General features: G+C 56.9%; 1 protein-coding gene and 1 pseudogene across 2 annotated transcripts in view; both read left to right on the plus strand.

Moving 5' to 3' along the window:
• The window catches only part of ELL (elongation factor for RNA polymerase II), an 83,892-nt gene extending 59,783 nt beyond the window's left edge, over positions 1-24,109 (plus strand). The window contains exons 3-12 of the mRNA XM_030820416.1: positions 897-1,018; positions 1,239-1,402; positions 4,805-5,079; positions 8,351-8,475; positions 15,347-15,443; positions 16,020-16,518; positions 20,178-20,244; positions 20,512-20,683; positions 21,734-21,778; positions 22,136-24,109. Coding sequence (XP_030676276.1) covers positions 897-1,018; positions 1,239-1,402; positions 4,805-5,079; positions 8,351-8,475; positions 15,347-15,443; positions 16,020-16,518; positions 20,178-20,244; positions 20,512-20,683; positions 21,734-21,778; positions 22,136-22,252 — 1,683 coding nt within the window. The 3' untranslated portion in view covers positions 22,253-24,109. The remainder of the gene's footprint in view (positions 1-896; positions 1,019-1,238; positions 1,403-4,804; positions 5,080-8,350; positions 8,476-15,346; positions 15,444-16,019; positions 16,519-20,177; positions 20,245-20,511; positions 20,684-21,733; positions 21,779-22,135) is intronic.
• Positions 23,483-24,337, plus strand: LOC115836965 (annotated as a pseudogene). Its single transcript, XR_004031991.1, has one exon. The product of XR_004031991.1 is annotated as an uncharacterized LOC115836965 (transcript).
• Positions 24,338-24,723: the final 386 nt, after the last annotated feature.

Genomic DNA, 24,723 nt, shown 5'->3' on the forward strand with positions numbered 1-24,723 from the left:
ATGTTGTCCCCTTCTTGTGGACTATTTGAGCGCCCTTCATGTGTCAGTCTAACTGTGAGGAGCTCATGCCAAAGCCCAGGCATTAGTTTAGGAAGGGCCACCTCTGTTGACAGAGGGTCTGGAGTCAGCCTAGAATGCAATGGCCTCTGATGCGATGCCGCCCTGCACTGAGCCTGGCCGGGACCAGCATAGTCCGTCCATCCGCCTGCCTGCCCCTGGCCGTCCGTCCTCCCAGGCAGGGTCGGAGCTTTGCCCAGCTGGGCTGCAGGGACACAGCCAAAGTCAGGCTGGTGTGACCCATGACAGGCTTGTCGGGGGCCAGTGCTTCTGATCTGTGAACCCCTGGGACACAAGCCTACCTGATTCACAGCTGCAGCAAATGGAGACTCACGTGGAGTCCCTGTCCTTTGTGGGGGGATGCTGAGACGGGGTCGCCAAGGAGGGGCGCCAGAGTTGCGGGTGGCTGCCCAAGCCCCTCTTGTTGCATTTTACCTCATAGGGTGTCCCAGGCCAGGTCTGTCCATTTGGTGGTGGGGAAAGTGAGTCATGGTCCAGACAAGCCACTTTCCAGGGGTCACACGATTGGGGTGGGGGCCCTGCATCTGGGCAGGTGCTGAGCACTGTCCTCAGACAGCAGGGCTGTTGCTGCTGAAAACGGCCTCTGGCCCCATGCCCACCCACATAGGTGCCTGAGTCCCCTCTCTACGCAGTGTGTGTTGCTGAGGATGGGCTGCCCGTCCCGTCACTGGCAGAAGAGCAGGGGTGTGTTTTAGGGAAAGGGGCCAGCCAACAGATTCCCGTTGTGAGGGTTGCACTGTGGGGACTCGTGCAGGAGATGCAGGCTGGGGCCCGTCCTGCCGAGGACCTCCTGGTGACACCCCCCTCCCTCCACACAGCACATCTCCATCCCCCAGCCGGACTGCCCCGCAGAGACGCGGACGTTCTCCTTCTACCTCTCCAACATCGGCCGTGACAACCCCCAGGGCAGCTTCGACTGCATCCAGCAGTACATCTCCAGGTGAGGCACCGCCCCACCCCAGAGCACCCGCCGGCTCTTGAGGTCACCCTGCCACCTCTGGCCCAGGGTTGAGATGTGCCCCATTGAAACCGTGTTGCCTGAGACAGTGCAGACAGAGCCCATTTTCCAGGCCAGGTGGCGGGCTGGGGGCATGGGCCCTCAACGGATCCTCCCTGCATTGTCCCAGCTGCTGACCCCAGCTCCTGGCCTTGTCTTGCAGTCATGGGGACATCCACCTGGACTGCCTGGGCAGCATACAGGACAAGATCACGGTGTGTGCCACCGACGACTCCTACCAGAAGGCGCGGCAGAGCATGGCCCAGGCAGAGGAGGAGACGCGGAGCCGAAGTGCCATTGTCATCAAGGCTGGAGGCCGCTACCTGGGTGAGCAGCGGGTTTGGCAGGGCTGTAGGGCGGCCGGGCAGCTGCCAGTGTCAGGAGGCATTTGGGGCCTGTCCAGGCTGGGCACTGGCTGTGCCCTGCACAGAAATGATGGGTCAACTGAGGAGTCGGTCCCTGAGCAGGACGTGCCTGGACCAAAGTCTGGGTTGGGAAGAGAGGTATGGCCACATGGGCCTGGGGGTTATGTGAGGGGTAGGGGGTTGGGTTGTGGCAGCTGCTGCGTTGTGAAGCCTGAGGTGGACAAAGGGGCCTGAGAGCTCCAGGAGCTGTGAGTTGGTGGTCCCTGCTTTCAGGCTGCAGCCTTGGGGACCTTCACCTGTCAGGGAGACCAACAGGCTCCCCGAAGATGGGCATGCAGCCTAGGGCAAGGCCCATGTCTGTCTCTGGAGGCTGCCCCCGCCCTCACTTGACCAGTCAGCTCCTCCCCAACGCCACCACAGCCGGCAACAGGCAGGAAATGAGCCTCACAGGCCCTGTTGCCAGCGACCCAGCACTGCGGGAAAGCTCTGGCCGCTCAGCATCGACTTGGAAACGGTTTCAGCAGTTGAGAAGCCAACAGGCCTTGACAGTGGGAAGCAAAGTGCTGTTTGTTTACAGAGCTGCAGCACCCCACCTCTTAGTCCAGGCAGAGCTCCAGGAGTCAAGGGAACTCATTACGGCGGGAGTAGGGTGCCGGGCTTCAGGGAGGAGGGAGATGGCTCAGAGCAGACGACAGCCTTGATGGCTTTTTGAGTTTTATCTTTAAGAAAAGGCGGGAGCATTTCAATTCCTCTCTCTCCTCCTTCTGAAGAAAGCACGTGATTTCCCTTTGCTGAGCAGAGGGATTCCCTCTGAATGAAACCCCAGATGTGGGTGCAGGGGTTGGTCCTCCTGGTCAACACTGAGCCCGGGTGGACGTGTTGTATGGCCAGGGAGCCCGGGTTGTCCATGATGTTGAGGCCCTGGGCTGTAAGCCCCAAGCACAGGGCTGCTGTGGGGAGAACAGTTGAAGAGACAGCTGTACACGTGTTTTGTTTTTTGTTTTTTCTTTTTTTAAAGACAGGACCTTTCTCTGTCACTCAGGCTGGAGTGCGGTGGCACAATCATAGCTCACTGCAGCCTCAAACACCTGGGCTCAAGTGATCCTACCTCAGCCTCCAGAGTAGCTGGGACCACAGGTGTGTGCCACCACACATGGCAAACTTTTAGATTTTTTGTAGAGACAGAGCCTTGCTATGTTGCCCAGGCTGGTCTCTTGACTCCTGGGCTCAAATGATCCTTTCGCCTGGGCCTCCCACAATGCTGGGATTACAGGCATGAGTCAGCGCACCTGGCCCCATATACATGTTAATAAATCTATGGGTCCTTCAGCCAAAAACTTGATCAGAAGTGTATCTTAGCACACCACTTTGGGTACAGCGAGGGTTTTTTTTTTTTGAGATGGAGTCTTGCTCTGTCGCCCAGGCTGGAGTGCAGTGGCGCAATCTCGGCTCAGTGTAAGCTCCGCCGCCTCCCAGGTTCATGCAATTCTCCTACCTCAGCCTCCCGAGTAGCTGGGACTACAGGTGCCCGCCACCACGCCTGGCTAATTTTTTTTTTTTTTTTGTATTTTTTGTAGAGACGGGGTTTCACTGTGTTAGCCAGGTCTCGATCTCCTGACCTCATGATCCGCCCGCCTCAGCCTCCCAAAGTGCTGGGATTACAGGTGTGAGCCACCGCCCCTGGCCCAGTGAGGGTTTTTGAAACAGTTTATGTTCTGGTAGGGGACGCTGTCTGTTAAGATGTGAATGTGGCCAGATGCAGTGGCTCACACCTGTAATCCCAGCACTTTGAGAGGCCAAGGCAGGGAGATCACGAGGTCAGGAGTTCGAGACCAGCCTGGCCAATATGGTGAAACCCTGCCTCTACTAAAAATACAAAAATTAGCCAGGTGTGGTGGCGTGCACCTGGAGTCCAAGCTACTCGGGAGGCTGAGGCAGGAGAATCGCTTGAACCTGGAAGGCGGAGGTTGCAGTGAGCTGAGATTGCGCCACTGCACTCCAGCCTGGGCAACAGAGTGAGACTCTGTCTCAAAAAAAAAAAAAAAAAAAAGATGTGAATGTGCATGTTCCTCTGTTTCACAGTGCCCCCCTCAGGTTGCTCCTCCTCCTTGTCAATCAGCCTGGCCCTATATGGGTGAGTCCGGCCCTGCTGTCAGGACCCCACTGAGCAGACCCCAGAGGTATGAGCGCTGGCCCTGGGTATTCTGAAAGCAAGGCTTTCTGGATTAATTTGACAGATCAGATTTTGAGAGATAAGATCAGAGTGATGTTGTTATGAAGAGCTTTGCGGGGAAGGATTTGAGGCACTGTTGAGCTTGCTTGGCCGACCCTGTTCCCAAGGATGCCAGGGCATCATCGTTCAGGACAGAGCAGGGGAGCAGCATGCTGGACCCTGCCCATGTCTCTTCGTCGGGGATAGAGGGGAACCTGCGCTCCCCAGGGCTCTGGGCACAGCCATGCCTGCCAGAGAAGAGCTTGACCAGGCCTAAGGCTGAGGTGCCACTTGCACCCCAGGGTCTTCAGAGCAGCTGCCGAAAGTGGCTCCGACATCTTTATTGACTTTAGAAAAACAAAAATGGCAGCCACAGGGGGCCAGCATAGGACTCTGAAGTGCAGGCTTGGGAGTGACTGCCTCTTGCAGTTCAGGGACCCCCAGTTTAACATCAGAAGGGTTTACAAACAGCCCCAGCCTCAGGGTGGGCAGGATGGCTCTGGTCTATAATCGATTCCAGCACTTTGGGAAGCTGAGGCAAGAGGGTCCTTTGGGCCCATGAGTTTGAGACCAGTCTGGGCAGCATAGTGAGACGCCATCTCTACAAATAATAAAAAATAAATTAGCCAAGCATGGTGGTGCGTACCTGTGGTCCCAGCTACTCCAGAGGCTGAGGTGGGAGGATCGCTTGAGCCCAGGAGTTTGGGGCTGCATTGAGCCATGATTGTACTACACTCCAGCCTGAGTGACAGAGCAGGATCCTCTCTCAAAAAACAAAACAATCCTCGCCCCCCGCCCACCCCGAACACACACACACACACACACACACACACACACCACCAGAGTGATCAGGTGATTTTGCTGTCCAGGATTTAGGTCACCTGTGAAGTAAGTTAAGGTTGTAACACAGTTCTGCTGCCTGCACCTCCCACTTCTGAGGCTGGGTGCCCTGCAGGTGCCAGCCGTGGGCGGCAGGTGGCGCTCTTGGCCGCCCAGGGTCCCCAAGGAGCAAGCTGGCCTTTGCTGTGGTTGGTGTGGTGCCTGCTGCCAGCACTGTCCATAGTCTCAAACCTTTGGGCACCTGCTCAGCAGCACTGGCTTAGGACACGGCAGCGCCCTCTCTGTTCCCTAAAGCTTGGATTCTTGTTGCAGGCAAGAAGGTTCAGTTTCGGAAACCGGCCCCAGGTGCGACAGACGCAGTGCCCTCCCGGAAGCGGGCAACCCCCATCAACTTGGCGAGTGCCATCAGGAAGAGTGGTGCCAGTGGCGTGAGTGGGGGCAGCGCGGTGTCCCAGAGGCCCTTCCGTGACCGAGTGCTGCACCTCCTGGCGCTACGGCCCTACCGCAAGGCCGAGCTGCTGCTGCGACTGCAGAAGGATGGCCTGACGCAGGCGGACAAGGACGCGCTGGATGGCCTCCTCCAGCAGGTGCGTGCCGCCCCGATGTCATGTCTTTACCAGTGGTCTCCGCAGATGGTCTTGTGTGGGTGGGATGGGCCAGAGCATGGAGACTGGGATTGGGACTGGCAAGGAAGAGCCCTTCCCGGGGTCTCTCCCAGGTTCAGAACCTGCCTGAGAGCCAGGGCTTCCTGGATTAGAACAAGCTTAGGGGGCCATGGATGCATTTCTGGGCATGGCCCTGACTGTCCAGGGTTGAGAGGTGGGCTCAGCATGGAGCCCAGGCCCTCCTTCACTGTCTGCCGACCCACAGGCCGTGGGGCCTGGCACAGTGGATTCAGGCTTCGGCTGCAGACGATTTGTGGACTCAAGGCCTGGGGAAGGAATCTACACGTGCCTGCCAGAGCCTGGCGGGCCTCAGTGTGAATCAGCTGCCTGCCACTCTCCACCTGCGCCTCCGGGCGACGGGCTTCACGTCTCGGACCATCAGGCTTCCGTCTGTGACCTGCAGTGCCCCTCCCTGGGGTTGGAGGCTAGGCCATCTGGAATGTGGTGCTGGCGAGTGGAGCCTGCTGTTGAGAAACACCCGGGCATTGGAGCAGGTGCGATGGCCCTGTTTGCCTTCCACCCCCGCTTCACCCATGGAGGTTCCTGAGGCTCCACCTTGGCTTCCTGGGGTCCCTGGGAAGGGGAGCGACTCACACTGGCTTCAGAACATTAGCCAGGCTATGCAGACGCAGCCTTGAGGTGAACTGAGGATGGGTCTCCTCGGATCTCAGCTGTGGTCGAGGAAGAGACATGGCTAAGCCTCTTGCACCTTTTAGGATGATGGAAGTGGGATGTTTGGGGTCACATCCAGCACCTCAGGAACACAGGTGATACCTGCAGCAGAAAGCACATGCTGTGGCATGCCGGGATAGCAGCTGTGTAAAGGACGTTCTTCCATGTTTACGGAGCTCCTCATAGGCGTCCCTCTCGGGTGCGCGGCTAGTGGGACCGTGCTGCACATTCCTTGGGAGGATGTCAGCCTGGCCCTCATCCACCCCCATCCTGCTCCCGAGGCAGGGCTGGCATGGTGCCAGCAGGAGTTGCTGAAGGGAGCTTGATGGAGTCATCAGATGTGGGACCTGCATTGGCCTGGCCAGGAGGTGCCTGTGCTGGTGCCTGGCTTCTCCAGGTGACTTTGGTTCAGCGCCTCCTGGGAGCAGGCCTGGCCAGCGTCTGCAGGCAGAGTGTCCCTTCCCGTGCCACTGCGACTTCCCCTGATCAGCTCGTCTGCTTCTTGCTTCTATATTCATTATGCAGCTGCTTCTCCCCAAGTAGCTGTGGGTCAGCAGGACACTGTTGGCTTGCAGAAGAGGAGGAGGATGTGTCTCACCCAGACTGGTCATTTCCAGCCCCTCACAGGCCCGCAGACATTCTGAGGAATGGCAGTGACAAAATTGCATGCCTCAGAGGTGCTTGGCCCTCCCTCTGTGGAAAAATCTAGAGCAGAGATGGAAGGTGTCCACCTCTAGGACTGGCTGGGCCCCAGGGAAACCCGCAGGCCTATCCTTCAAGGGGAGGAGTGTTGATGGCTGAGTAATGTTTAGCAAAGCCTGTCGAGAGCCATAAAAATATTCAGCCTTTGACTTACTAATCTGGCTTCTGGGAATCCCGTCGAAGGAAACTGTTGCCAACCTGAAAAAAAACTGCACACAGTAATGTCTGTTTATGCTACAGAGAAACTGGCAGCAGTTTGGGGGTGGAATATTATTCAACTGTTAAAAATGCTCCCCATGGGCCGGGCGCAGTGGCTCACGCCTGTAATCCCAGCACTTTGGGAGGCCGAGATGGGCGGATCACGAGATCAGGAGATCGAGACCATCCTGACTAACACGGTGAAACCCCATGTCTACTAAAAATACACACACACACACACAAAATTAGCCGGGCGCGGTGGCGGGTGCCTGTAGTCCCAGCTACTCCAGAGGCTGAGGCGGGAGAATGGCGTGAACCCGGGAGGCGGAGCTTGCAGTGAGCTGAGATAGCGCCATTGCACTCTAGCCTGGGCAACTGAGCGAGACTCCGTCTCAAAAAAAAAAAAAAAAATGCTCCCCATGGAATACGCTGTGATGCAGAGCCATGTCAGATGCAGCAGAAAACAGTGGCTGTGGCTGCTGTGCCTGCAGCAAGATGGAGACCAGAGTGCCCTGCAGGCCAGCACGCAGCACCCACTCTGGGCAGTGACCTAGAGCTTCCTCAGATCCCTCTAAGGCAGATAGATGTTCTGAATCCATCATTGTTAGCAGTCTGGGAGATGAACTTAGCTTTTCTCAACCGGCAACAGCAAGGCAAGCTGGTTGTAGGGAAGGTGGGCTCAGATCTGGCCCCGGAGGTACCCCTCACCCAGCATCCCCAGCCGTGGCTGACTCTGCCCTGGGAGTTGTGATCAGAAACGGGATGGAGCCCAGCGTGGTGGCTCACGCCTGTTTCCAGCACTTTGGGAGGCTGAGGTGGGAGGATCCTTGAGGCCAGGAGCTCAAGACCAGCCTAGGCAAAATACTGAGACCCTATCTATACAAAAAATAAAATTAGCTGGGTATGATAGTGCATGCTTGTAGCCCACCTACTTGGGAAACTGAGGCAAGAGGATTGCTTGAGCCCAGGAGTTTGCAGCTACAGTGAGCCTTGATCACACCACTGCACTCCAGCCTGGAAGAAATAGGAGCCAGGTGTGGTGGCTGGAATCCCAGCACATTGGGAGGCTGAGATCAGAGGATCGCTTGAGCCAAGGGGTTCAAGACAAGCCTGGACAACATAGCAAGATCCCATCTCTAAAAAAAAAAATTAGCTGGAGTATAGTGGTGCACACCTCTGGCCCCACCTACCTGGAAGGCTGATGTGGGAGGATCGCTTGAGCACAGAAAGTCTAGGCTATAGTGAGCTAAGATCTTGTATCAAAAAAAGAAAAAAAAACAGGCTAGGGGGGCCAGGGGGCAGGTGATGGGGTCTCAGGACTGCAGGTGGTAGCCCTCCCCTTTTTGGAGCCAGCCTGTCCCCAGCACCTGTAAGACAGTTGAGTCTGGACCTGGCTTCATGACCCTCATTGTCCCTTCTGCACCCTGAGGGTTGTGTGTGGGGGAACTGGGGGTGGGAGACATCATCGATCGGTAGTGGGCCATCCTCTTTCCTCTCCTCTGTCTCTGTCTGTCTCCCACTGTCTCTGCACACCCTCCCAAACCTGCCAGCAGATCTTTTTTCTCTAGTCCCCCGTCTCTCTCAGGATTCCCACAAAGTGATGGCTGGCTCTGTCTTGCAGGTGGCCAACATGAGTGCCAAGGACGGCACGTGTACGCTGCAGGACTGCATGTACAAGGATGTGCAGAAGGACTGGCCCGGCTACTCAGAGGGGGACCAGCAGCTGCTGAAGCGGGTGCTCGTCCGGTAATGCTGCCTCCCGTCCCCCAGCGTGTCCCCACCCGCATGAAGGCAGCCAGAGCTTACCGAGAGGATGCTGGGGTGGTCTTGTGTGGTCCTGAAGGCCACAGGGCTTGGGAGCAGGATGGAAGGGTCCAAGTAGGCCTCTCTGGTCATCCTCCTTACTGTCCACATGGTGCCCCAGGGCGTCCCGTGGTGGGGGAAGGCCAACGCCCACAGAGTGAGTTGGAGGTGTGAGTCACTGGCCTCAACCCCCGAATCTTCAGACAAAAGGCCTCAGTCTTTTGATGAGACCCTTATCAGCTGTCCCCAACTTCCTCTCATGCTTCCCTCCACAACCTGGGCATCCCCACAGGGCCTCGGAAGTTCATTGACTTTTTGAAAAGAGCCTCTCAAGAACCTGAAGTAGAGAGAAATAAGGCCAAACAACACTCCGGGCAGGCGTCATTAAGCAGCGTTAATTAAATGCATCCCCTCAGGCTAATTGGGACCCAGGGTCAGGAGTGGCAGCAGCTCAGGGGAGCAGTGGTTAAGGAGGCAGGCGGCTAATGATTTCCTTCCCCACTGCTGCCAGCTAGGGAGCTCGGGCTGTGAAGCAGGCCAATCTGCTAATTAGTCCGTAAGTGATTTCTCAGGGACTCGGAGGTATTTATGAGTTTGTAGTTGTTTTTTGGAAGTTCAGCTGTTTAAAGCAGTAATTGCCTCTGGAAAGCAGAGTGAAGTTGGGGGTCCACTCTGCTCCCCTGAGAGGGTAGTGCCTGCCTCTCCACCCTGGGTGTGCAGGTCAGGGGCTTGCGGGGCACTGCCCTGGCTTGGCGGCAGGCTGGCGGAGGGCACAATCTTGGCAGAAGACCTGCCCCCATCCTCGTACCCTGTGTCCTCTCCCTTGGCCCCCTGGGTTCCTCAGACCCTTAGGGCACTGGAAGGAGAACTGCCCAGAGCTAGTGAAGTGAGGTGGAGAAGCCTGGGCTGCATCTCTGGGGCGTCGGGGAGCTTCCGCGGGATGCAGGCTCCAGAGCTGCCTCCAGCTCCCCTGATTCAGGGCTCGTGTTCCATCTGCTGAGTGAGCTTGCTGGGCTCATGCCAGCCCCTTGGCACTCTGCTTTCACTCTGGGCCGGCATGGGGATCAGCACTGCCATCACAAGCTTCCACTAGCGTGCAGGGGGCAGGGTTGATGTCCCTGGGCCATAACCACATAGAAGGTGACCTGCGGTGCCCCTCTGCACAGCTGTTTCTTTTTTTTTTTTTTTTTTTTCCTATTTAGCACCCCATCCCTAAGAAAGCCCCATTTATAGCAGTTTTTGACACTATGGCCTCATGTATATCAAAGCAGGGTGTTGGAGTATTTGTTAGCAGCTGGGCTAACCCAGTGCAGGCCGTTAGCCTAGTGCAGGCCGTGAGACAGATGGGATGTGGGGGCCCAAGTCACTGCAGGAGCCTCCCCAGCTGAGCTGGCACCACATGTGGCTTTGTGGGGTGGTTTCTCCACCCATGTTCTCTTTGTTCATGATGTCCAAACCCGATCTGTCCCTGGTATCCAAATCTCCTCTCATCACTGTCCATGGGTCAGGGGTCCTGCAGTTCCCCCCAAGAGTTCCTGATTCCTCTGCCCAAGCCACACACTGCCTGGTGCCCTTCCATGTTTACGGAGCTCCTCATAGGCGTCCCTCTCGGGTGCGCGGCTAGTGGGACCGTGCTGCACATTCCTTGGGAGGATGTCAGCCTGGCCCTCATCCACCCCCATCCTGCTCCCGAGGCAGGGCTGGCATGGTGCCAGCAGGAGTTGCTGAAGGGAGCTTGATGGAGTCATCAGATGTGGGACCTGCATTGGCCTGGCCAGGAGGTGCCTGTGCTGGTGCCTGGCTTCTCCAGGTGACTTTGGTTCAGCGCCTCCTGGGAGCAGGCCTGGCACCCCTCAGTGCCTCCAACCTGAGCCACTCCCCTCTCCTGTGAGCCCCATGCCAGAGTCTATACTCCTGCTTCCTGCTCTTCCCTGGTGCCAAGGGAGCACAGCTCCTGGAGCACCTCTCTGAGGACAGGGCTCCAGGAGGACTGCTGGCCACATCTTCATGCCCAGACGATGGTCCTGCTGAGCCGGCGGTTGATCACATCTAGACTTGTAGAGTCCAAGGGGCTTTCCCTCCACGTTGAAGGTCAGAGGCTTCCCACCCCAAACCTGTGCCGGTCCACAGAGCCAGGGACTGGCCAGGTACCTACCCTGGGATGGTGGGCACCATGGCCCCCGCAGGCTGAAAACTTGCCTTATCCGTCCATCCGTCCTCCTGTCCTGTGTGTGGTAGTGGAAAGGCCTATCCTACTGCACGCCACCTCAAACTGCCCTTGGCAGGCTGCTAGAGTCTGTCCCCCTCTTCCTGGTTTTCATCTGTTTTTTTTTGTTTTTTTTTTTTGTTTTTTTTTTTTTGAGACGGAGTTTCGCTCTTGTTGCCCAGGCTGGAGTGCAATGGCATGATCTCGGCTCACAGCAACGTCCGTCTCCCAGGTTCAAGCCATTCTCCTGCCTCAGCCTCCGGAGTAGCTGGGATTACAGGCATGTGCCACTATGCCCGGCTAATTGTATTTTTAGTAGAGACAGGGTTTCTCCATGTTGGTCAGGCTGGTCTCGAACTCCGGATCTCAGGTGATCCGCCCGCCTCGGCCTCCCAAAGTGCTGGGATTACAGGCGTGAGCCACCACGCCCGGCCAGTTTTCATCTCTTGCTCTTTTTTTGTTCTTTTAGGAGACTTCTTTGACATTTCTCATCCTGTCTCTTAATTTACTATTATTTGTAGTTTCTTTTTTTTTCTTGAGACAGAGTGTTGCTCTGTCGCCTAGGCAAAGAGACTGGGTTTCACCATGTTGTCCAGACTGGTCTTGAACTCCTGACCTCAAGTGATCTGCCTGCCTCAGCCACCCAAAGCACTGGGATTACACGTGTGAGCCACCATGCAAGGCCTATTATTTCTAGTTTCCGAAGAGTCTTCCCCATTGTGTTTTCATAGCAGCATGTTCTTTTTTTTTTTTTTTTTTTTTTTTCTGAGACAGAGTCTTGCTTTGTCACCCAGGCTGGAGTACAGTGGCATGATCTTGGCTCACTGCAACCTCCGCCTCCTGGGTTCAAGCAATTCTGTGCCTCAGCTTCCCGAGTAGCTGGGATTACAGGTGCCCGCCACCACACTTGGCTAATTTTTGTATTTTTAGTAGAGATGGGGTTTCACCATCTTGGCCAGGCCGGTCTTGAACTCCTGACCTCATGATCCACCCACCTCAGCCTCCCACAGTGCTGGGATTACAGGTGTGATCCACTGTGCCTGGCCTAACTCTTCGTGTTCTTATTTCATGGAAAGGATGTCTTTTTCTTCCTTTTTTTTTTTTTTTTTTTTGAGAGGGACTCACCCTATCGCCCAACCTGGAGTGCAGTGGCGCAATCTTGGCTCACTGCAACCTCTGCCTCCCCAGTTCAAGCTTCAAGCAATTCTCCTGCCTTAGCCTCCTGAGTAGCTGGGATTACAGGCACGCGCCACCACGCCCAGCTAATTTTTTGTATTTTTAGTAGAGCCGGGATTTCACCATGTCAGCCAGGCTGGTCTCAAACTCCTGACCTCAAGGGCCTCAGCCTTCCAAAGTGCTGGGTTTACAGGCGTGAGCCACCGTGCCTAGCCAGGATGTCTTTTTGTTGGTTTTGTTTTGTTTTGAGACAGTCTTACTCTGTTGCCCAGGCTGGAGTGCCTCCCAGGTTCAAGTGATTCGCCTGCCTCAGCTTCCCGAGTAGCTGGGACTACAGGCACCTGCCACCATGACTGGCTAATTTTGTATTTTTAAGTAGAGACAGGGTTTCACCATGCAGGCCAGGCTGGTCTGGAACTCCCAACCTCAGGTGATCTGCCCATCTCAGCCTTCCAGAGTGCTCGGATTACAGGCGTGAGCCATCATGCCCAGCCCAGGATGTCATTTTTAACCTACTCTAAGGATGTTTATTTTATTTATTTATTTATTTATTTATTTATTTATTTATTTATTTATTTATTTTGAGACGGAGTCTTGCTCCTCGTCCAGGCTGGAGTGCAGTGGCGCGATCTCGGCTCACTGCTAGCTCCGCCTCCCGGGTTCATGCCATTCTCCTGCCTCAGCCTCCCGAGTAGCTGGGACTACAGGCATCCGCCACCATGCCTGGCTAATTTTTTGTATTTTTAGTAGAGATGAGGTTTCACCATGTTAGCCAGGATGGTCTCGATCTCCTAACCCTGTGATCCACCCGCCTTGGCCTCCCAAAGTGCTGAGATTACAGGAGTGAGCCACTGCGCCCAGCCTCTAAGGATTTTTTTTTTTAAATAACAGCTTTATTCAGATACAGTTCATGTAACACAAGTCATCCATTTAAAGTGAGCAGCTCAGTAACATTTTGTACATTCATAATATTGTGCAGCCACCACCTCTGTCTAGTTCCAGAAAATTTTCATTTCCCCAAAAGGAAACCCCATCCCCATCAGGAGTCACTCTCCCCATTCCCTCCCACGCTCCCAGCCCCTGGTAACTACTAATCTGCTTTCTGTCTCTATTGATTTGCCTGTTGTGGACATTTCAGATCAATGGAATTATACACTATATGGTTGACACGTAATCTGTGGAAACTTGTAGCTGTGAGGAATGTTGAACCAGGACCGGGCGTGGTGGCTCATGCCTATAATCTCAGCACTTTGGGAGGCTTTAGGCGGGAGGATCGCTTGAGCCCAAGAGTTCTAGACAAGCCCAGGCAACATAGTGAGACCCTCATCTCTCCAAAAAATGAAAAAATTAGCCAGGCATGATGTTGTGCTCTTGTGATCCCAGCTACTCTAGAGGCTGAGGTGGGAGGATCACTTGAGCACAGGAGATCCAGGCTGCAGTGAACTGTGACTAGGATTAGAGGCGTGAGCCACGGCACCCAACCTATTTTCCGTTTTTTTTATTCCAGTCATCCCTGGGTGTGTGTGAAGTGGTATCTCGTTGTTTGTTTTTTGTTTGGTGGGTTGGTTTGTTCATTATTGCTCCTTGCAGGGCAGGGCTAACCCACAGGCAGTGTGCCCAGAGTAGCCAGTGTCTCGTTGTTTTGATTTGCATTTCCCTGATGACACATGGCATTGAGCATCTTGTTATGTGCTTTTGGCCATTTGTATAGCTTCTTTGAAGAAACGTCTATTCAGACGTCTTTTGTTTTTCCAAGAACACTAAAACTGGCATTTTTAATTTATTTATTTTATGTTCTTGAGACGGAGTCTCGGTCTTGTTGCCCAGGCTGGAGTGCAATGGCATGATCTCTGCTCACTGCAACCTCCGCCTCCCGGGTTCAAGTGATTCTCCTGCTTCAGCCTCCCAAGTAGTTGAGGTTACAGGTGCCCACCACCACGCCCAGCTAATTTTTTTGTACGTTTAGGAGAGACGGGGTTTCACCATGTTGGCCAGACTGGTCCCGAACTCCTGACCTTAGGTGATCCGCCTGCCTTGGCCTCCCAAAGTGCTGGGATTACAGGCGTGAGCCATGGCGCCCGGCCTGTTGATTTATTTTTTAACGTTTTCATCTCCCTGTGGAGTCTCTTTTCAAAATACTCCCTGTGGAGTATTTTCCTGTTCCTCTGTTTTGAGGTCTGACGTTTGTTGCCTGGAAAGCTGTAGTGCAGCCCTTGGGGACACTCTGCACAGCTTGGGGCCTCTGAATCCCGATGTGCCCTAGTCCTGGGCCCTGTTTCTTCTTCTCCTGAGGCCACACATCTGGCCATCCTGTTGTCCAGCTGTGGCCCAGGTAACTTCCCAACTGCCTGGAGGAGTGGCCTGAGCCTCTTTGCTGCCTGACAGCCCTGGGCTCACTGTCCTGCAGTCCCACCAGCAGTGATGAGGACCTGGAGTAGAGCTGTAGGGGATGGCCCTGCAGCAGCCTGTTGTCCCCTGAGGTCGTGGTGCCTCTTGCTCTGGGCCCTGGGTTCTCTGGATCCTGCAACAGTCACCACTCATGCTTCTGCTATGCTTTCTGGTGTCTTCGCTCCTCCTTTTGTCTCTGCCTTGCCTGTTCAGTGGATGCAAATGCCTGTCCTCGGTTTTCTGTCTTTAAGTGGGAGCTCTGTTTATATCCACATGGCTGTCCTCTCAGGCCACCAGGGAAGTGACACCTGCAGTGGTCAGTAGCCTAGCCCATTTGTTAGGGAGATGGGCTCTGGGTGTCACTGGCTGGCAGAATGGTCATGGCCCTGGACTTAAGTCTCTCTGCAGGGCCTGGAGAGGCTCCCCTGAGATGTACAACCCCCAAGAGTTGAACAGTTGGGTCAGAGAGGATACCCGTAAGCTGCAGGGTTGCTGGTGGGGGTGGGGGATTCCACTTGCCTAGATCACATGGAGCGGGAGGAGGGGCATGCACTGGGGTGTTTCTTCCCTTCTTCCCCAGCTGCATCACCTAGTCAAGCTGGTGGCCACTCAGCCGCCCTCCAGATCCTGCTGTGACCTGGGCTTCCAGGAAGGCTGTCGCATCCTAGGCCAGGGCCCTCCGTTCTCTTCTGCATTTTGGACAGTTTCTGCAGTGAGCGTTCTGAACAGGATGAATAGCTGTCTTTAAAAGCAGGGTCCAGCACCCTAGCGTGTGTCCCTGGTCTCTCCGGTAGCAGGCACCTACACAAAGTGACCCTCCTCTGGGCTCAGGGGGACAGTGAGTGGGGAAGTCCTCCTTTGGATGAAGCCGGGGGCAGGATGGATTCAGGCCCAGGCTCCTGTGACCCCTTGGCCCTGCTCTGGATTTGGGAGGAGGGGGGTCCCTTCCTTGAGGCATCTCCACCAGGGCCCCATGTGGATACAGGCCTGGGGCCCCTAGGCCCCCTCAGCACCTTCTGACCTAGCCGTGCCTCTCCTTTGCAGGAAGCTGTGCCAGCCACAGAGCACTGGCAGCCTCCTTGGAGACCCTGCTGCCTCCAGCCCCCCAGGCGAGCGTGGGCGCTCAGCCTCGCCCCCACAGGTAAATGGGGCATGCCTGGGGTGACTGTCCCAAGCACCTGCAGGGCACCCTGTGCTGCATCAGTAACCCTTGTCACCTTCCTCACCAGCTCCTTGGAGCATGAGCTGCTCCGAGTTGAGCCGCCTCCCTCCGCCCAGGGACCAAGGGGGAAGCTGTTGGGTTGGGGTTGGGGGCAGATTCCTGCCAGTGTGGCCGCAGCACCCCAGTGTCACAGTGAGGAACCTGGGACGGGGGGCGGCTCCCTGATGTGGGCTCGCCCCTGGGCCACCTGCTCCTATGTCACAGTTATCACTGGGGAAGCATGCTGAGCACAGCAGTGCTTTAGACCAGTCCCCAGGGGTGGCCCGCTCACACGCTGGGCCCTGCCCTCCCGGTGCATCAATCCCAGCAGGCTGATGGGCCCCAGCTGAGGCCACCCTGAGCAGCACCTGGGACCTGACTTGGTGCTCGGGTGCCCCCATGTGGCCAGCCTGGGCCTTGCAGGTGGCGCTGGGTTCTCTAGCCAGGCCAGGGGATTGCCTGTTGCTGCTCAGCCACTCTGTACTCCCCTCTAAAATGGTCTCTGCCCCTCTCCAGAAACGGCCCCAGCCTCCTGATTTCATCGACCCCCTAGCCAACAAGAAACCCCGGATATCGCACTTCACTCAGAGAGCTCAGCCTGCCGTCAACGGGAAGCTGGGCATGCCCAATGGCCGTGAGGCCTTGCTGCCCACCCCGGGCCCACCAGCCAGCACGGACACCCTCAGCTCCAGCACTCACCTGCCCCCGCGGCTGGAGCCCCCGAGGGCTCACGACCCCCTGGCTGATGTCAGCAATGACCTGGGCCACAGCGGCCGGGACTGTGAGCACGGAGAGGCGGCTGCCCCAGCCCCCACTGTGCGCCTCGGCCTGCCCCTGCTGACGGACTGTGCCCAGCCCAGCAGGCCCCACGGCAGCCCCTCGCGCAGCAAGCCCAAGAAGAAGTCCAAGAAGCACAAAGACAAGGAGAGGGCGGCTGAGGACAGGCCCCGGGCCCAGCCTCCAGACTGTGCACCTGCCACCCATGCCACCTTCGGAGCCCCAGCAGACACCCCAGGTAGGTGCCCAGGCAGGAGGGTGTTGCCGGGACTGTAAGTACTGGCCCCACACCCGCCTCACCCTCATGGGGTGTCGAGGGGTCTCAAGCTGTAGAAGCCAGGGGAGGGGGCCCTGTTGCCCCAGGCCCCGTCAGATTCGCCCTGTGTTCCTGGCACCTGGCACCCTATGTTCCTGCACTTGGTCCTCTCCCTGCCTGTCTGGAGTGCCCAGTGCCACTTGCAGTCATTGTGCCAGGCCAGCACTGGGGGCTGGAGGCCCAGAGCCTTGTGGGGAACTGAGGCCACGGAAGGGGCTAACATGTAGAGGGGAACGGGGCCCAGGCCCCAGCTCTGACTGCAGAGAAGCCCCAGGAGCCAGGGCCATGCTGAGGTCTGCTGGGGTTCAGGGAAGGCAGTGGGGGGCCAGGCAAGCCGGCCCTATTCAGGGAGAGGCAGCGCAGGTGCAGATGGGCAGATCCTGGTGGGAGAGGGATAGCACCTGGACCTCCATAGGCCCCGTGCGACTGTTGTGGACTGTAGGTTTCTGCTGTGGGGACAGGGCCTGGCAGGCTGGGGTTGGGGAGCCAGGAGACCTGGGCAGCTCCGAGCCCACAGCCCAGGCACCTGAACTGAGCAGCAGTAGCACCTGCCCAGCACTGTGGCCATGAGCCTGTGCAGCTGTTCATTTATAGGAACCAGCAAAAGCAGTGGCCAGCGTGCAGCGGCTGTTCCACCACCATGTGCAACAGGGGCTGCAGTGGTCCCATGTGGCGATGGCGGCCAGTTGCACATGGCCACCTCGCTCTCAGCGCCAGCTGGCCCAGGGCAGCCCAGGTGGTGTCACCTGCTGTGCTTTTGGGTTGTGTCTCTGGGGAGGAGGCTGAGTCAGGGGATTCCTGGGATGAGGATGGGAGCCCTTCTTTCATTATAGCTTTGCGTTGCTCAGAGGGCCATGCCCCGTCCCCTCCTGTGGCTGGAGAGCAGGTCCTCACAACTGTGGCTGGGTCTTATAGGAAGGAGGACTTTCGGGGTTGGGTCAGCCCTGCCTCGTGCTGGACTTCCCACCTCCCGTGGGACTGCATGTGGGGGCCGACAGGGAGAAGGTGGCCTCACTCCCTGGGCAGCCCCTCTGACCAGGGCCATGCTCAGGGCAGGACTCCTGATTCCCAGGACACACCCACACCCCACAGCCAGACCTGGGCCAGGATCTGTCTCAAATGGCAGGTTATGCCATTTGAGACCCTTGCCCGGGTCTAGGGTCCACAGACCACTCTGGGCTGTCCCTTCCTTGGATGCCGAGTGCGTAGGTGCCAAGACAGGCCTGGGGACTCAAGGTGGTTTCCTATCTGGCCTGGTGCGTGTCGGCCCCTAGGCAGTTCATCCCCGGCCCAGGGGCTGTCATCTCTACCACAGGTGAGAAAGTGCAAAGCAGGGGTAGATGTCCCAAGCACCAAGAAAAGGACAGTGGAGGCACCAGAAGCTGAGCCTGGTGCTGGTGGTCCATGTTACCCAGAGTCCCGAAGGTGGTACTTGTGCAGGGCATGTCTTAGCTGTCCTGTGCCCCTGCCTGGGACAAGCAAGTAGAGAGACGTGGGCTGTGAAGGGGAGAGATGGGGAGAGGAGCTGCTGTGCGGGTGTTCTCCAGGGCCCTGAAGCAGGGACCAGCTTGGCCAGCCCCACACAGCCAGAGCTTGAGTAGGAGTCAGGGGCCGCTGAGGTTTGCCAAGGGCTGGACTTTGAAGGTCCCACTGGTACCAGGTTGAGCTGACCCTGAGCCTTGATTTCCCCATTTGTCATCCTAGCTGGTGAAGATCTTGGGCCACGTCAAATGAGGTGATGTTGACCAGCCTGACACATGGCAGTTACCTGTTCTAGAATACCCACGGAGGCCACTGTGTGGCAGAGCACGGGCTTGGCCTTCGCAGCTGCGCCTTGCCTCTCACTTCCTTCTGGCCCGGGCCAGGGTCAGACCCATTCAATACATGCCCAGTGGGTTGCGTCCCTGGGAAGGCCACAGCCTCTTAAAGACAACCCAGGTGGGGGTGTTGGCGATATTGAAGGCAGTTCCTGGCCCAAAGTGGGGAGGGTTAGAAACTTTGTGAGGAGTGAGCTTTGTCCACTTTTGGGAATTTGGCAGCAGAGAAGCTGCTGTGGTCGGCCCAGGTGTTACACTGAGAGAGAGGGCTCAGCAAACTGGAGATCGCAGACTCCTGCTCTCTCGGGATAGTGCAGAGGGCCCCTGAAAATGTGCACTAGGGCCAGGCACAGTGGCTCCGCCTGTAATCCCAGCACGTTGAGAGGCCAAGTCAAGAGGATCACTTAAGTCCAGGAGTTCAAGACCAGCCTAGGCAATATAGGCAAGCCTTCTCATCTCTACTAAAAAGTAAAAAAAAAATTCGCCACGTGTGGTGGTTCACGCCTTTAATCCCAACGTTTTGAAAGGCCAATTCAGGAGGATTGCTTGAGGTCAGGAGTTTGAGACCAGCCTCGGCAACACAGTGAGACTCCATCTCTACAAAAAAATTTTTTAATTAGCTGGGCATGGTGGCATATGCCTATAGTCCCACCTACTTGGGAGGCTGAGGCGAGAGGATCACTTGAGCCCAGGAGTTCAAGGTTGTAGTGAGCCATGATTGCACCATTGCAACTCCAGCCTGGGTGGCAGATAAAGACCCTGTCTCTAAAAAAAAAAAAAAAAAAAAAGAAAAGTGTATTGAGGATACATCTGAAATTGATAAAATCATTTCTGTATCGGAAAGAAAGCCACTGCAAGAAGGTCTAGGAAACACACTAAATTGTAGTTGTGGTCTTAGGCGACGGGCACTTCAGTCTTCCTGCCCCTCCCCTCCCTGATTTCCAGACCCTCAGGGGTGTTGCCCTATGTGGCCGGGGGACCCCACCACATGGCTCAGGAGCAGGACAGCTGCCTGGGGTCCCATCTAGCCATCAGCTGTGCAGCTTTGGGCAGGCCCCTGAAGGGCCGAAGGGCTGAGGGTCATCATGGACGCTTTGCTCACAGATGGCCGATTGGGGTGGCCCATGGGCCCCTCTGGCTGGCCCTGTCCTGGAGCTGCCTTGTGGAGCCTGCAATTCAGTGTCTAGTGGAAAGGACGGGATGATCTGGGTGGGGCGCAGACCAAGGGCCTGGAACTTTGTCAGCAGCAAGAGATGCAGGCCCTGCTGGCCATCTTGTCTTTGTCCTGTCTGGTCAGAAACTGGGACGCCCCAGAGACTCAGGTTAAGCCAGGGGTCATTTGTTTTCAGCTTAGTGACCTTTGACATGCAGTCAGTGGAGGCAGCAAGGGCCTGGCCTGGGGGAAGCTCTGACCGGTTGTGCAGGCTTTGGCCCTGCAGTTCCCTGACCTGTCCGCTGTTTGCCAAGAATGTGACTGTGGTGATGCCTGGGCGCTCTGTGTCCTGCAGGGCTTTGCCCTGGACACGCAGGTGCACGCTGAGCTCTGCTCACCACCTGGAGGGCACGTCCAGGTCCAGCAGCCCACAGTTGCCAGGTGCGAGGGGCTCAGCCCTTGCACCTGCCACACAGTCATCCCCTCTGCCGTCCCTCCATGTCCCTCCAGCAGCAAAGTGTGCACTTTTCACGCATGTCCCCATCCTGGTATGCTTCCTGCAGACCGGTGCCATGAGCACAGACTCAGGAGGTACGTGTTTGCTCTCGTAGGTTTAAATGGAACCTGCAGCGTTTCCAGTGTTCCCACATCCACGTCGGAGACGCCCGACTACTTGCTGTGAGTGTTTGTCCGGGCCCTGCAGGCCAGGCCTCCCTTTTCTGGGTTCAGACCCCCTCCCCCAGCACTGCAGGTTATCAGAGGCAGAAGCCACTGCAAGTCTGAGTATGTGAATTCCAAACATAGCAGCCTCTTCTGGGCCAGGCCCCCTCATAAGCCAGGGAATCACCTGAGAGGCCAGGCTGCCGGTGGAGCCAGGATGGCCACTGCCTAGATGGGGCTGGGTCCTTCCAGCCTCCACTCAGCGGCCCCTCTCTCCTGTTTCAGGAAGTATGCAGCCATCTCCTCTTCAGAGCAGCGCCAGAGCTACAAGAATGACTTCAACGCCGAGTACAGCGAGTACCGCGACCTGCACGCCCGCATTGAGCGCATCACGCGGCGGTTCACGCAGCTCGACGCCCAGCTCCGGCAGCTCTCCCAGGGCTCCGAGGAGTACGAGGTAGAGCCCCCCGCTGCCTACTGTGCCCTGGCTCTGGCAGGAGCCAAGATCCACTTGGGCACGTACCATCGCCACCACGAGCCTACTGGCCTGCTTGGTGGCCCCAGAGTCTGGCCCTTCCTCAGGCAGCGCTTCTCCCCCGGTGCACTCCACGCGGCAACCCCATGGTTCTGGCCCGGCCCTGGGGCCCTATTGTGGGAGTCCTTGAAGGCAGCCCAGCTTGTCAGCCTCCTTTGCAGTGGGGACAGCTGTGACCCACCTCCTTGGGTGGGGGCGAGCTGGGGTACATGGATCCCCACATGTTTGAGCACCTGGGGTCCTCTCACAGCCTAGGACACAGGGCTCTTGGTACCTGTGCCAAACCCTCAGGAGACTCCACAGCTGAGCTCTGTCCAGCACCCTGGAGCCCATCCATGCTGCCACAACTATAGCAGGGGGAGGTGACAGGTCCCTGTGGTCCTGGGAACCAGGACTCCTGTGGTCCCCTGGCTTGAGCTCACAGCTCCTTCAGCTGCCCTGTGTAGACAGAGTCTCCACCCTTAGCCATAGCCTTGGACGCAGCCTCCCCACCTGCCACCTTTCGGAACTGGTGACCTGACTGCAGGGCTGGGCCCCGATTAATCAGATGCCGGGGTCTCTCCTGGCCAAGGCCCCTTTGCCTTCCAAAGATGACGACTCATGATAGGGTTCTAGGGGCTGGGAGCCACAGGTTCTTGGGGCATCTCTCCCTCCCCTCCCTCCCTCTTTGCTGCACCCCCCCACCGCCTCCCCACCCCCTGCGACATGGATACTTCCTTGTCCTCCCACGCCCCCACAACAGCAGTGCCCCACCTGCTCTTGCCTCTAAGGGACCCGGCAGCCTTTCCCTCATGCCCCACCCACTCTGGAGCTACAGCTGCTGTGGGCCCGTGGGGCGTTACTTGGCCTTGTCCTTGAGGCTGCCCCACCCTCCCACCCCTCACCCTTCTCAGAGCACCTGGGACCACTCAATTTGGGTTTCCTGTAGGCGGGGACACATTCTGTTTTCTCAAAATTTTGTTTTTCTTCTAGACTACTCGAGGGCAGATTTTGCAGGAATATCGAAAAATCAAAAAGGTGAGTGTCTCTTGTGTTGGTGTGGGCTCCAAGTGAGCCATGGTAGCTGGAGGGAGGAGGGTGGGCCCAGAGCAGCCTCCCTGCCTGCTACTTCCAGGGTGTGGGGGAAGAGCCTTTGAGTCTGAGGCCAAAGTTGCCCCGCCACCCCCAGCCAAGTCTTCAGCTGTGGCATCCTGGCCCAGCCACACGATCTGTGGAGGTGCGGGGGACCCACTCCCACTCTGCCCTTGGACGACAACCCTCCTTGCTGGGCACCTAGCCCAGGTTTTTGGTGTGGGGGCGGGGCACTGGCCTGCTTACAGCAGGGAGCAGCACCCCGGGCGGCTCTGTCCTGAGCATGACTGTGCTGTCCCACAGACCAACACCAACTACAGCCAGGAGAAGCACCGCTGCGAGTACCTGCACAGCAAGCTGGCCCACATCAAGAGGCTCATCGCCGAGTACGACCAGCGGCAGCTGCAGGCTTGGCCCTAGCCGCCCTCCCCGATGGCAGAGATCTGGGAGGGTGGGTGGAGCAAAAGGCGGGGAGAGAGGATTTATTTAAAAAAATAAACCCGAGGAAGATGCTCATCTGAGCCAGCACCACCGGCTTTTAGGGCAGCCCCTGCAAACGTCTCGCCCTGGCAGGTGGCTGCAAGCCCACCTCGGCCCTCCCTGCACCTCCTGAGCAGTCCCTGCCTATGACGGGCTCCCCAGGAAGCCCACTGCCTCCTCCCTGGCTGCAGCCCCTGGGTTCAGCCTCCTCTCTCGCCAGAAGACTCCTAGGCCCTTGGGGTGGTGCGCCTGCCTTTTCTAGTTTTATACAAAGCAGCCACTTTTAGCTACTGCTAATGAGACTTGAGTCTATTTTTGTACAAAAGAGAAGCAAAATCTTTTTTCTAAACCTGTGCCTCCCTCTCCTCGGACACCCAGGGTCTAGCCGCTGCCCTGGGTCCTGCCTGCAGTATTACAGAGGCCGTCAAAAGGTGCAGCTGCGTTCTGAGGGCGCGGGGACTGGGCAGGTGGCCTCTGCTGGTCTCTGGCTCTATGTTTAGGCACCCCCGTCCCCAGCCTCTCCTCCTCGGGCAGAGTCTCTGCTCCAGCAAGCAAACGGGGTGGCCCGGGTGGCTATTTTGAGAACTCCAGCTAGTGCCCCCAGACAGCTGCTCAGAGCCAAGGGGGCAGAGGGCTTTCAGCGCCCCCAGGCCTGCCCTGCTATTTCAGGCCCTCAGCTGTCGGGGGCCACTGTGTTTCTGTGCTCCAAGTTGAGACTCGGCCGCAGCGGCGTCAGATTTTTCTTTGCGATGTCCTCGGTTTCCCATTTGCTGCTGCTGCTCATTCCACACTGTTGAGACCTTGTGGTCTCGATGCTGCTGGCCTCCCTTCGTCCCTCTGTCCACTTGTGGGTCCTGGGGTCGTCTTAGCAGAGCCACCGCCAAGGTTTGCACTCAGGGAGGGGCTGATGGAGGGCTGGGCGCCATGGGGTCAGGGAGGCCCCAGGGACCCGTGGGCAGAGCTGGGGAGCCAGGAGGATGGGTCTGCCTGCTCTGGGGGTGCAGGCTCTGCAGATACCCCAATTGCTGCTTTGTTGCTGTGCCTAGTCTAGTGTCCCCCAAAGCATCGGGGGGCCACGCAAGTGTGCGTGTGTGAGTGTGCATATGTGGGGACCCCCCAGGGCGTGGTGGGGTCTGAGGCGTGTGTTCCCATTTAGGGCTGAACGAAGCCATGACTTGGGAAGGTGGTGGTGGGGGGTGGCGGCTGTGACTCAGGGCCCAGGGATCACATGGGGGGTCACTGCTGCCATCAGCAGTCAGGCAGGGAGAGCAGAAATGCAAAAATACAGATGTGTCTATTTTTCTAAATTAGGGGGTGGAAGGGTGCCTCCTGACGGCTTCCAAAGAGCTGACTGTGGAGAGCCCACAGTGCATCCCACCCCTGCCCGAGAGTCTCTCTCCTTTGGGACCCCCGGGTTCCCAGAGCTCAGAGGAAACTGATCCTTCATGTTTCAATAGCTGTTGTTGTTTTTCTCTATTGGGCCAGGCCGGGGAAGGGCCGAGCAGGCTCCAGGGGGCCTCCAGAGTCAGCTGGACCCCGCTGTGTCACCCGCAGGCAGCCCTGCAGACACTGGTGAGGTGGGATGATTTCAGGAGGTCCCAGCCCGGGACTGCCCGTCCCTCTGCCCTGGGAACCAGTCCAAGGGGCTGTCAGTTGAATTTGCCTTTTTGTTGTTGTTGTTGTTGTTGTTTTTGTTGTTTATTTGTTCTCCTTTTAAGGAATTATGAAGCTAAGAAAAGTTTTGTGTTTTGGGGGTTGGTGGACAAAGTTCTAGCTGATTAAATATGGTCTAACTTATTGATACTATTTTTTTTCTTTTGATGTTGTACTGTGGAGAAAAACTGTTTTGAGCCATGGGGTTGGTGTTTACAAGGACTTTCCACTTTTGCCAAAATGTTACAATTGAAAGAGGCATCTGCGTCTTCAGTTTCCTAATATTTTCTTAAAAGATCTAGTGTCCTTTTTGTACACTAAACAGGTGAATGCTGACTTTTTTCATTCTCCAATAAATTTCACTGAACTGAACCTGGCAGCCCAGGCTGCCTGGCTGGTGTGTGTGGTGTGTGGGTGTTGGTGTATCTGTGTGTGTGTGGTGTATGGTGTGTATTGTGTGTGTGGTGTGTGTTGGGGTGTGTGGGTGTGTAGTATATCTGTGTTGGTGTGTGTTGGGTGTCGTGTGTGTGGGTGTGTAGTGTGTGTGATGTGTTAGGGTGTGTGTGTGTTGTATGTGTGGGTGTGGGGTATCTGGGTGTGGTTAGGGTGTGGGTTGTGTGTTGGTGTGTGTGTGGTTTATCTGTAGGGGTGTTAAGGTGTGGGTGTGGTGTGGGTGTGGTGTATCTGGGTGTGTTGATGTGTGGGTGTGGTGTATCTGGACGTGTGTGTATTAGGGTGTGGGTGTGGTGTGTGGGTGT

Source organism: Nomascus leucogenys, chromosome 10 (assembly GCF_006542625.1).
Source record: "Nomascus leucogenys isolate Asia chromosome 10, Asia_NLE_v1, whole genome shotgun sequence".
In the NCBI taxonomy this organism is placed as follows: Eukaryota; Metazoa; Chordata; class Mammalia; order Primates; family Hylobatidae; genus Nomascus; species Nomascus leucogenys.